General features: G+C 44.4%; 1 protein-coding gene across 3 annotated transcripts in view; it reads left to right on the top strand.

Annotated features, from left to right (window-relative positions):
* The window catches only part of LOC137547345 (beta-1,4-galactosyltransferase 3-like), an 83,913-nt gene that overhangs the window by 31,787 nt on the left and 39,472 nt on the right, over positions 1-12,654 (top strand). For all 3 annotated transcript variants that reach the window (XM_068270848.1, XM_068270850.1, XM_068270849.1), the window contains exon 3: positions 6,185-6,420. In XM_068270848.1, the coding sequence (XP_068126949.1) occupies positions 6,185-6,420 (236 nt within the window). The remainder of the gene's footprint in view (positions 1-6,184; positions 6,421-12,654) is intronic.

Raw genomic sequence — 12,654 nt, 5'->3', positions numbered from 1 at the left:
TTTTGCAGATACTGATCTTTTGTGTCTGTACAGCATCTGTGTGTGCAGCATCTTGCAAAGATTTCTGTCTGATGGGGAGTTCAGCTCCATAGAATAGACTGTGTAGAGTATGGCTCTCATACTACATGGAAGGGGGTAAAATTGGTCTGTGATCTTTTATTTTCAAAAGACTATGGTCTGATGTGTGTATGAGCCTTTACAATGTTCAAATTGGCAAAATAATTTATAAATGAATATTGCAAAAAAAAAAAACAAACAAACCCAAAACAAACAAACAATTTTATTCATTATTTCACATCCATTAAAATTAAAAGGGTTTAGGCTGGTTTTACACCTGAGGTAAGTGTTGCAATGCACCGCCCCTATCGGATCGCAACACAACGCCAAAAACTAAATTTGTATGACCCTACGGTAGAGTGTGCCGACCGGGTCATATGCACGAAATTAAACCTTTCTGATTACTTTTCCAGATCACCCAGCACTTAATTTTTCCAGTGAGGAGGGGGGAGGGGCATAGGTGATTGGGATTTGCGATGGTGGAGTTGATCCTGAGGTTCTGTACCTCCTTGCAATAGAGCCATGAGGTGACCTGACATCAGTACTGCTGGTGGGGCCAGCTTGTGGGCCAAGACCTGTGAAACGCGTTGCCTATATAGTGCATTTTTAAATATATCTTTCCATTCACCAATGGTTTGTCTCTCTGATATAGGTAAGATGTTGCACTTTTCATCTATATAGCTGTTTATAATAGTATATCATCAGGGGCGCATCCAACCTTTTCTCACTCCAGACACAACTAAAATGTTAATACATGCTCTATAATATCTCGTCTGCACTACTGCAATTTATTACTTTGTGGGCTACCGTCTAACAGATTGGCCCCGCTCCAGTCTGTACTGAACTCATCTTTCTTCTCGATCTTCCTCTGCTGACCCTCTCTGTCAAGCTCTTCACTGGCTGCCAATTAACCAGAGGATCCAGTTCAAACTCCTAACCCTGACCTACAAAGCTCTCCACAATCTCTCTCCCCGGTACATATCCTCACTAATTTCCAGCTACAAACCCAATCGCAATCTCAGATCTGCACAAGATCTTCTGTTGTCCTTCTCTAAAATCACCTCACATCCACGTTTACAAGATTTTGCACGCGCTTCACCCCTCCTCTTCCATCGACATGAATGGATGAAATATGATCCTACACACCTACACCTATATACACACACCTACACACACACCTACCTCTACCTCTGAATGGTGTGGGAGGGAAGGGGCAGAGCAAATGGCAGCGAAGCACTGTCCTCCCTTCAGAGGAGGTATGTGCTGATTGGTGTGCGAAAGAAGGGGCGGTGCTGCAGCATGCCACAGAGCCACAAGCTGGATCATACAGGCTAGACTGAGCACCTCGCAAACTGGCGGGAGTGCCAAAGGCCCGGGGGATTGATGACAGGGGCCACCTGATACTGCCATCTTGATGGTGATGGGTTAAAGGGGTGTCATCTGCTGTCAGATGTGTGCAAAGGTGCACCTAATGCTGCTGTCTGGGGTGGGGGTTATATGGGGGGAGGGAGGTATTTTTATGAAGGATGATGCCGCCCTGTTTTTTTTTTTTTTTTTTTTTTTTCCCCTTGGGGGGGCTTAAATTGGGGGCAATGCAGCTTAATATGTTTACTTCAGGATTATTTTGGGGGAAATCTTGCCAAGTTATGGATATTTTAGGGAGTAATTCTGACAAATTGTGAGTATTTGGGGAGGAAACACTTAAATTATGTGAATTTTGAAGAGAAATTATACTGAATTATGTTTATTTTTGGAGAAAATGCTGCTAAATTATATGTAGGGCGAAACACTGCCAAATTCAGTGTACTTTATGGGGAAATGCTGCTAAATTATATGCATTTTTTTTGGAGGAAACTATACTAAATGATCTGTATTTTTTTTTTTTTCTGAAATCCCTGCTAAATGTTGTGTAGTTTTGTAAATGCTGCTAAATTAGGTGTATTTAGGAGCCAAATGCTGCTAAAGTTATATATTTTTGGGGGGATACGGCTGCCAAATCATGTGTTTTTTGCTGGGGAAATGAGCAAGTCCACGGTCATCAGTCCCTTTTGATCTGCACGTTTTATCCTATTTGTACCGCAAAAAACTCAATTGTGGCCGGGCCCTCCACCATGTAGTCTCAAAAAAAAATTGGCCCTCTGGGTCCATGAAGTTGGACAGCACTGATGTAGATTATCACAACTAAATGATCTATATTTTGTTTTTTGTTAGAAATTAGGCTATTTTTGTAATTACCTTTATTTTCTATGTATTTTAGGAGGGAAAAAAGTGAAAAATGCGCGATTTACACTTGTTTTCTCATTAGCCCTGCCATTGAAGGACTGGGGTTTGCTGTTATTCCTTTTCAGCTCTATAGCCTTTTTATCAGGTCAGAGACAAATAAACAGGGTTATCTAGGATTTTGCAGGGAGGGGAGTGCAGAGACTTGAGCTACGTACACACATGCGACAACGATCGTTCGTTGTCAACGACGAACGAACTTTTAATTGAAGAAAGAACGACCTAAGTAAAGTTAGTTGTAAAAGGTGTGTAACGATCTGATCGTTAGAAGGAACGTTACATCACGTAAAAGTAACTATTGCGTCTGCGCATAAAAATGAGAAGTTCCATGGAGAAATAGTGAAATGCGCATGTCAAGCCTAGTACGAACGACCGTTTCCACCGATGTACTACTTTTGCAAACGATCGTTGTTGGGAAAAATCCGCCAAGCTAGATCATTCGTTTTAAACTATCTAGCTCGTCCGTCGTCATACTTCATGGTCGTTGGCTGCTTTTTTTCAAACGATCGTCGTTTGAAAGGATCGGAGAATGATCGTTTCAAACGACTATAGTCGCATGTGTGTACGCACCTTTATTTTCACGTCACGGGGCAGTAAATGGTTAAAAAATAACTACATGTATGAAGCATCTTTTGGGTAGAGCTAATGTGAACAAACTGCCTATCATTGAACTAAACTTGAATCTTAATCTCATTTAATAAAGTCACTTCTAGACTGATAAAAGCCAGCTCTGCTGCACAGGATTCAGAAGATTTGGCTCCCCGTATATTCTCAGAGAAAATGTCCACTTTGGACCCTCCAAACTGCTCAGAGCATTGTTCCCTCACCAGCATATTGGCCACTTGTTCATCGTTCAGCCTCGGTAACTGCATTCCATAATTGGGTTTCTGTAATATACGAGAAGTTTTCGTTTTGTAGGCCAATTGTTGCTCTGCGCCGTCCGTTCGCTCCAGAGCCCAGCTCTGATGATTCACTTTGATTTTCACCTCCGTGAGGAATCGGTTGGTTTTGACAGAGAATTAAAATATAGTTTGGGACCCTGGCGATTCCCTCAACTAATTACCTTGATTGCTGCGGGTTGGAAGCATGAAGATAATTAACAGGAGGAAGCGGGAGTATTCCGTTTTCAGAACGTCCACCAAGAGAAGATTTTATTTATTTTTGACAAATTAAAGTTAGATTTGAGAAGGAATTGCATTCTCTGTGGAGGATTGTCCGTGGGTGTTCTTAAAGGGCATACATGAAATAAAGGCGCCGGGAAAAACTGGAGCGGGGATTGCCGCTAGTAAAATATCACTAAGGTTAGCGATATTGTACTAGTTAATTTTGATAGTAAAATATGTGTAAGATTTACCGGTATTTTACTATGGCTAAACTTAAAGAGCAACTCCAGTGAAACTAACGTAATGAACAAAACTGCTTAATTTTTACAATAATTATGTCTAAATTATTTAATCAGTGTTTGCCCATTGTAAAATCTTTCCTCTCCCTGATTTACATTCTGACATTTACGTAATGTCAGAATATAAATCAGGGATTTAAAAGATTTTACAATGGGCAAACACTGACTAAATCATTTATACATAATTATTGTAAAAATGAAGCACTTTTTTTATTACATTATTTTCACTGGAGTTCCTCTTTAACCTTCTTGGCGGTAACCCCGAGCTGAGCTCGGGGTAAGCCGCCGCGGAGGATTTCTCAGGCCCTGCTGGGTTGATTTTCATTATTTATTAGAACACTCAGCAAGCACTTTGCTTGCTGCGTGTTCGGGTCGAATGCCGCCGCTCGCCGCCGATGCGCCGCTACCCGCCGCGATACAGGGTTCCCCACATACTCCTTGCGCAGCCTGGACAATCGCCGCCATGGGGTGGATCGGGACTCCCTGTGACGTCACGACGTCGATGACGTCACTCCGTTCGTCGCCATGGTGACGGGGGAAGCCCTGAAGGAAATCCCATTTAGCACAGGATTTCCGGATGGGCTTGATCGCCGGCGGCGATCGGAGGGGTGGGAGGGAGGCCGCATGGAGGGGGGAATCCTGTAGCTAGCGCTAGGCTAGGTACATGATAAAAAAAAAAATTGGGCTTAAAAAAACCTCCCGCGGCCGCGCAGCTGCAGAACAATTAACCGCCAGGAGGGTTAAGCTACCCTAGCCTTATGTGGCAATGAAGGTAAATTTCTACTGCCGCCTTGCGCCCAAATGTCCACCTTATGCCGCTAAATGCGGCTTTTATCATAGGCGCCTAGGGCTGGGCCATTTTTTCCGCTAGGGTTCCTGCGCCCTTTTCTTCCTGCTTCGTCTCAAAGGACCACCATTACAAAAACATAAAATGTATAAAATATTCATATAACATTTACATTTCTCCCAGCGTAAACTGCACCATAAATACTTTTTTTCCCGATGTTGTGGTAACTTACAGTAGGTACTAAAAAGTTGACATATCAGACTGATTTTGGACTAGTCCATCTCCTCCTTGAGGGAGTTGATCAGTATTATGTATGTTCTTTACAAAAGCTCTCCCTGGAAAGCTTCTATACAAAGATGCTGGCCGACCTCCCTACTCTTCCTAACTATTTTGGCAATTTGGATTGAGCAACTGCTGTTCTGACAGTACTTTTGTAAATCAAGAAATAACAAAGACTCCCCATGAGCAGTTGGACTAGTCCGAAACCTGTCACATATGTCATGTTGTCCTACTGTAAGATACGACATAAGAAAAAAGTAATTTATACAGCAGTTCATTTTACTTTGGAAGAAATGTACATTTTTGTGTATGTCTGTTTTTTTTTTTTTGTTTTTGTTTTTTTTTAAACTTTACAATTTTTTTTCTTCAGCTTTACTATAGAAATGAATAGTTAATTGGCTATTCATTTCCATACAGGACTTTGAGCCTGGACTTCAAGCACACCTGAACTGACAGGGATATGGAGGCTGACATATTTGTTTCCTTTTAAACAATGCAGATTGCCGGGCTGTCCTGCTGATCCTCTGCCTCTAATATTTTTAGCCATAGCCCCTGAGCAAGCATGCAGCAGATCAGATGTTTCTGACATTGTCAGATGCATGCTTATTCCTGGTGTGATTCAGACACTTCTGCAGCCAAAGAGATCAGAAGGGCTGCCAGACAATGAATATTGTTTAACAGGAAATAAATATGGCAGCCACCATATCCCTCTCAGTTCAGGTATTCTTTCAGTGTATTCTGTTTGCAGTCTTACTTGAAAAGGTTTGCTTCTAGAGCAAGGGTGTCAAACTCAAATGCAAAGTGGGCCGAAATTGTATACTAGGACCTAGTCGTGGGCCAACCTCAATGTCTACTGGCCCCCCTCCCTCCCTTATAAAGTTACCTGGTTTCCAATGGCCTGCCTTCAACCCCTAAACAGTTCCCTGGTGCCTAGAGGCCCCCACCCTCCCCTATACAGATACCTGGTGCCTAGAGGCCCCCCACCCTCCCCTATACAGTTTCCTGCTGTCTGGTAGCCCCCACCCTCCCCTATACAGTTCCCTGGTGTTTAGTGGTTTTCCCCCTACCTCCCCCATATGGCTTCCCTGGTGTTCTAGGGCTTCACTTCCAATATAGCTTCCCTGGTGGTCTATAGTGGGCCAAACATAATGCAATGTGGGGAAACCACATGAGGGCCAAATTTAATGGCTGTGAGGGACAGATTTGGCCCGCGGGCCAGAGTTTGACATGTATGTTCTAGAGAAATGTATAGAATAAGACCCCTACAGATCTTTTGGCCATGCTTTCACTGTTGCAGTTTTTACAATTTAGGTAAACTGTGCTTGGAGTTTCACTGTCTCTGATTTTTTTCCACCTGTGTCTTGTATTTGTCTTTCTAGTTGGTCCGATAACCATTACCTTCAACAAAACCCCCAGTTTAAAGAAGATCCAGTTGAAGAACCGGTACGTGAAGCCTGGAGGTTACTTCAGTCCTCGGCACTGCTACGGGCGCTATAGAACGGCGGTGATTATTCCGTATCGGAATCGCGAGTCCCATCTCCGCACCCTCCTCTACTACCTGCACCCCTTCCTGCAACGCCAGCAGCTGCACTACGCCATATTCGTGGTCCACCAGGTAACATGTTTCGCTCTGCACTGATGCTTTGTCAGGGGGCTCGGCTACTTCAAAAGGTGGCCACACACTCAGTACAAAGTGTTTATACTCTTTTTTTCAATATGAGAATTGCAATCAATTTTTCTGCTTGATTGTAACTTGGGGGGCAACTATGCTACCTATATGGGGACGAATATTCTACCTACACTGGGGGCAACTATGCTACCTATACGGGGGGCAACTATGCTAGCTACCTTTTACTGTGGAAACTGTACTACCTATGCTTGCTTACCTATACTGAGGGCACCTACACATGAGATCCTATACTGAGGGCAACTATACCGGGCTACCTACCTATACTGAGTGAGGGCATTTTTTGGGGAGGGCCGCACCTCTGCTATAACGAGCGCTGCAAATTGTTGGTGCTGTACATGGGCCTGTGTGTATGTGTGTGTGTGTGTGTGTGTGTGTGTGTGTGTGCAAAGGGTGGGAGGAGGCACCAAAATCAGGCTTTGCTTAGGGTGCTATGAAACCTAAGGCCGGCCCTGGATGGGAGGAGCTGCTAATGATTAAGAAAAAGCAGTCCTTATTCTTGTCTCACGAAATTGCAAATGCAGCCAACAGACCTGCCCAACTCTTCCGCACGGTTGACAGTCTCTGCAATCCATCTTGCAGGAAATCCAGCATCAGACCTTCACAGGAACTGTGCGAGAAATTTGCCCACTTCTTCTCAAAGTCTCCTCCATACGATCTGCCATTCGATTCACAGTCCCAGAAACCCATGCAGAGCCATATAACGGGTGCAAAAATAGCCTACCACCGTGGTCTGGTTTTAAGGTAATCACTGAAAAAGACATCTTGGATATCCTCTCAAACCTTCGCCAGACTACCTGCGATCTGGACCCTGGCCCCACTAAGTTCATGTTGAAATGCCCTGAACTATTTACACCGGCATTCCACAAAATAGTCAACGGTTCCTTACAAGAAGGGTGGTTTCCCTCTACTCTGAAAGAAGCAATCGTCAGGCCTCTACTCAAGAAACCATCCTTAGGCCACATACACACATCAGACCATAGTCTTTGGAAAATGAAAGATCACAGACCAATCTTACCACCCTTCCTGTAGTATAAGAGCCATACTCTACACAGTCTTTTCTATGGAGCTGAACTCCACATCAGGAATAAATCTTGGCAAGATGCTGCACACAAACACTGGTCCACATGACAGCCCAGGGGCCCCAGGTCTCTCTCACTCACTGGGGCCCCCAAACCACCATGCGACACCTAGAGGGAAGTGCGGGCAAGCCCTGGACCTCTCACCTCCAGGGAACTCACCCCACCACCTCTAAACTGAATGCCAACTGCAACAAACACAATTGCTAACTTCCAGTCAGAGCAATATCCTGCCTCTATCTGGCCAGCAGACGCTAGTCAGCCAATCAGGTGCACTGTCATACACCCTTTGCCTGCTGTACCATACCTAGCAGGAATTACATAGATTAGCATTCAGGTGGGAGGCTTCGGTTGGACGCAATCGTGAATTGCGTCGTTTACAGGGACGCCCCGTGTAGGCACATCTCCCACACGGTCCCCTCCCTAACCACTCACCTGTCAACCGCATCGTAGAAGCTGCAAAAAATAAAAATGCGACACCTAGAGGGAAGTGCGGGCATGGTGGTTTGGGGGCCCCAGTGAGTGAGAGAGACCTGGGGCCCCTGGGCTGTCATGTGGACCAGTGTTTGTGATTTTAATTTTATTTTTTGCAGCTTCTACGATGCGGTTGACAGGTGAGTGGTTAGGGAGGGGACCGTGTGGGAGATGTGCCTACACGGGGCGTCCCTGTAAACGACGCAATTCACGATTGCGTCCAACCGAAGCCTCCCACCTGAATGCTAATCTATGTAATTCCTGCTAGGTATGGTACAGCAGGCAAAGGGTGTATGACAGTGCACCTGATTGGCTGACTAGCGTCTGCTGGCCAGATAGAGGCAGGATATTGCTCTGACTGGAAGTTAGCAATTGTGTTTGTTGCAAGATGCTGCACACACAGATGCTGTACAGACACAAAAGATCAGTAGCTGCAAAAGATCTGTTCCTGCCAAAAATCCATTCCTGCAAATTGCAATGATAGTCTATGAGATCTGCAGATCATCATACACACATGATTTAACTGACATTCATCTGCAGATCTGAAAATCCATCCTGGTGGATCTGATCTGCAGATGAATGTCAGTTAAATCATGTGTGTATGATGATCTGCAGATCTCATAGACTATCATTGCAATTTGCAGGAATGGATTTTTGGCAGGAACCGATCTTTTGCAGCTACTGATCTTTTGTGTCTGTACAGAATCTGTGTGTGCAGCATCTTGCAAAGATTTTTTCTGATGGGGAGTTCAGCTCCATAGAAAAGACTGGGAAGGTATGGCTCTCATACTACATGAAGGGTGGTAAGATTGGTCTGTGATCTTTCATTTTCCAAAGACTATAGTCTGATGTGTGTATGTGGCCTTAGACCCAGATGCTCTAAACAGCTACAGACCTGTCTCAAACCTCCCCTTTCTGGGAAAAGTTATTGAAAAGGCTGTCTACCTCCAACTTGAAGCCAGGCTCTCCAGAAACAACATCCTTGACCCTCTTCAATCTGGCTTCAGGAAATATCACAGCTGTGAAACAGCCCTCACCCAGATTTGCAATGATCTGCTCATTGCAAGAGACAAGGGTCAATGTTCCATCCTGATTTTGCTCGACGTCTCAGCGGCTTTTAACACAGTCGATCATGAAATCTTGCTCAACAGGCTACAAGAGTACTGTGGCATAGATGGCATTGTTCTCCAGTGGTTCAACTCCTTCCTGGCTGGCAGAACACAAAGGGTAGCCTTAGGGCCCTTCCTCTCCAACCCTGTACCACTAAAATACGGTGTACCTCAGGGCGCAATATTATCCCCTTTACTTTTCACCATATACATGCTGCCACTTGGAGAAATCATACAAAAACATGGCCTGACATATCATTGCTATGCTGATGACACCCAGCTATATTTGTCATTCAAACCTGACGTCACGGACCCTACTCCAGAAATAAATGCATGCTTAGCTGAGCTTCAGGAGTGGATGAATAATAATTTGCTAAAACTTAAAGCGGTTTAACACCCAGCATTACAACTTTGCTTTAAAAGATTGCTTACAGCTTACAAACTATTATGCCAGATTTTTTTTTTAAGCAGAAATTCACTGAATGGGTTAAACATGACATTTTAGTGTTGGATTTAACTAGGAATCCGCATCCGTTCTTATCTTTAGTTACAAAATGTATCTTTATTTGGAATACAAATAGACCTTTGAAAAGCCTGCTGGGGAAGTCCTCTTTGTTCTCTCAGAGCAGTGTTTGTTTGTTACATTGTAGATAGATACATTTGTAACTAAACAAGCAAGCACGGAGGAGGATTTCTAGCTAAATGCAGCACTAAAATGTCATGTTTAATCCATTCAGTGAATTTCTGCTAAAAAAAAATCTGGCATAATAGTTTATAAGCTGTAAGCAATCTTTTAAAGCAAAGTTGAAATGCTGGGTGTTAGACCACTTTAATGCTGACAAAACTGAGGTTCTTGTTATCGAGGGCCAGGGCTCAACAGCAAAGCAGCCCCAGTCTCAACCAACACAGCTAAGGATAGGGAGCTCAGACCTGAACAACTCAGACTGTGTGCGCAGCCTGGGAGTACTGATTGATAGGAAATTAAGCTTCAGGAATCAAATTTCAGCTGTTGTGAAACATTCCTTCTTTCATCTAAGGAATATTGCAAAGATTAAACACCTAATTCCTTCAGAGGATCTTCCAACCCTAGTTCATGCCTTCGTCACATCAAGGTTAGACTATTGCAACGTCCTCTACACAGGCCTGCATAAGAAAGACTTACGCCGCCTGCAATTAGTACAGAATACCGCCGCAAGGCTGTTAACGAGCCAACCCCGCCATTGCCACATAACACCAACCCTGTGCTCACTCCACTGGCTACCGATGAAATGGAGAATTCTGTTTAAGATTGGCTTACTGACATTCAAATCCTTGCACAATCTGGGCCCTGGATACCTGAAGGACTTGTTGCAACTGCATCACGCCCCCCACAATCTTAGATCAAAAGGACGTAACACCTTGGTCACCCCCAGAGTCCAACTCAAAACCTTTGGAGACAGAGCCTTTTGTCATGCTGCCCCTACACTTTGGAACTCCCTGCCACACCCAATCAGGACAGCTCCATCCCTGGAAGCATTGAAGTCTCTAAACTGAAAACCTACCTTTTCAGTCTGGCATTCATGAACATCTGACTATCTCCTCTGTAACACAACCCAGCCTGCAACCCTGTATTAATCTGAGACACAGCTATGCGCTTTGAGTCCTATGGGAGAAAAGCGCTTTACAAATATTGTTATTATTGTTAATGTAAGGGTGTATTCAAAAAAAATTTTATTTTTTTTTTTTAAATCTATATTTGTTAGTCATGAGAGGTTTTTAGAAATGGGGATTTCGTTTTGCACACAACCCACTAAATAATATGCTTTTCTGATTAACTGTGTCTTGCTCTTGCATGGAGTTTTAGTAAAAAAAAACGGCGCATCAGAGCGGTGAAAATACTATGTATAGTATTTATTTTGTAAAATCCATCGGGAGATAGGTTTAAGCTATGCCAAAGCGTTCATCTCTGGTTTCCTTTAACAGTGTAAGAATGGCTGCAGTTTACATTTTCCCAGTGAAATTTGTATTTGTCTCCACCCACTTTTTGGTTATGGGGATAAAAAGTATCCTATACTTTATTCCAGGTAATGTACTATGTGTGTGCCAAATGTCTTTCAAATCCGTTCAGCCATTGTTGCGTGACTAATGGCCCATACTCACGGGCAACCAAACCTGCATGTCGCTAGCACACAGGAGCGTGTGCGTGACAGTTCGGCGACAGCTCGTCGCCACGTCCATCCGCATACACACTGCGGAAGAGGGACTAGTGGCGCGACGGAAGCTGTCGCCGACATTCCTGCTCCCCGCCGGAAACTCAGTGCGCCTGCTATGGGGTTGCTGTCGCTAGTCCGCATACACACGCGGACTAGCGAAGTTGCGGCGGCAACTGTCGCTAGACGATTGACCGGTTCAATCGCCTGGTGACTTCAGTGACGGTTCGGGGTGCGCGCCCGTACAATGCCTCATACTCACAGGCGACCGGTCGCCGCAACACGCAAGCGCCGCGTGTTGCGGCGACAATTGTAGCCCGTGAGTATGACCCATAACAAACATCCAAACTTTCGCATTTATAGTGTTAGTGAGATAAGTGGCAGCTGTTGGTGGTTCTGCCATGTGTGTGAAGTGGGAGTCGTTCGTTTTTGTGTAAGCTGGAAGTGTCCAGGCTGAACACAGAAATCTTGGCTTGTCCAGAACAGACATTTCATCCTGTATTAAGCCGACAGCGGCAGGTCCTTTCTCAGCCCTCCGCCTGTATGTAAATGAATTATCCGTCTATTCTTAGCCGGGCGGCCGGCAGCGTTGCGGAGACTCGGACAGAAAGCCAGTAATGCACAACACGCTTATCTCTGCAAAGCAAATTAGCGTCCCATAAATGCAGACAAATGGCAGCCAGCGTCTCAGATGATCTGTGTCTTTTTAATCACGTTACACAAGTCCCGCCTGCAGCGCTTTATCGTTTGCATTGTCGGCGTACTTTGTACCGTAATTTGTCACATGCTCACATGAACTTTTAACTTCTTACAGGAAAACTGTCAAGGTATTATGTGGTTAAAGGGCGTCTGAAGTGAGAGACCTATGGAGGCTGCCATATTTATTGCCTTTTAAACCATGCACATTGCCTGGCTGTCCTGTGGATCTCTTTAGCTTCAGTAGTGTCTGAATCACACACTTGAAACAGGCATGTGGATAATACAGTCACACTTTAGTCAGAGCACCTGATCTGCATGCTTGTTCAGGGTCTATAGCTAAGAGTATTCGAGACAGAGGATCAGCAGCACCGCCAGGCAATCTGCATGATTTAGAAGAAAACAAATGTGTCCGCAACAACAAAACATTTGTAAAGCGCCTTTCTCCTGTAGGACCCAAAGCTTGTCTCAGATCAGTACATACTGTAGTTGTGGTTTGTGATGTTAGAGAAAAACGTTATGTCATCATAACAGTTATATCATTATAGGTGGCTTATTGGTTTCGCCTTCAGGGTTGGAGCTGTCTTGATTAGGTGTGCTAAGGCGTTCCAAAGG

The sequence above is a fragment of the Hyperolius riggenbachi genome, chromosome 2, assembly GCF_040937935.1.
Source record: "Hyperolius riggenbachi isolate aHypRig1 chromosome 2, aHypRig1.pri, whole genome shotgun sequence".
NCBI classification, from domain to species: Eukaryota; Metazoa; Chordata; class Amphibia; order Anura; family Hyperoliidae; genus Hyperolius; species Hyperolius riggenbachi.
The sequence above is the reverse complement of the archived record's forward strand: the minus strand, read 5'-3'. Positions and strand labels throughout refer to the sequence as shown.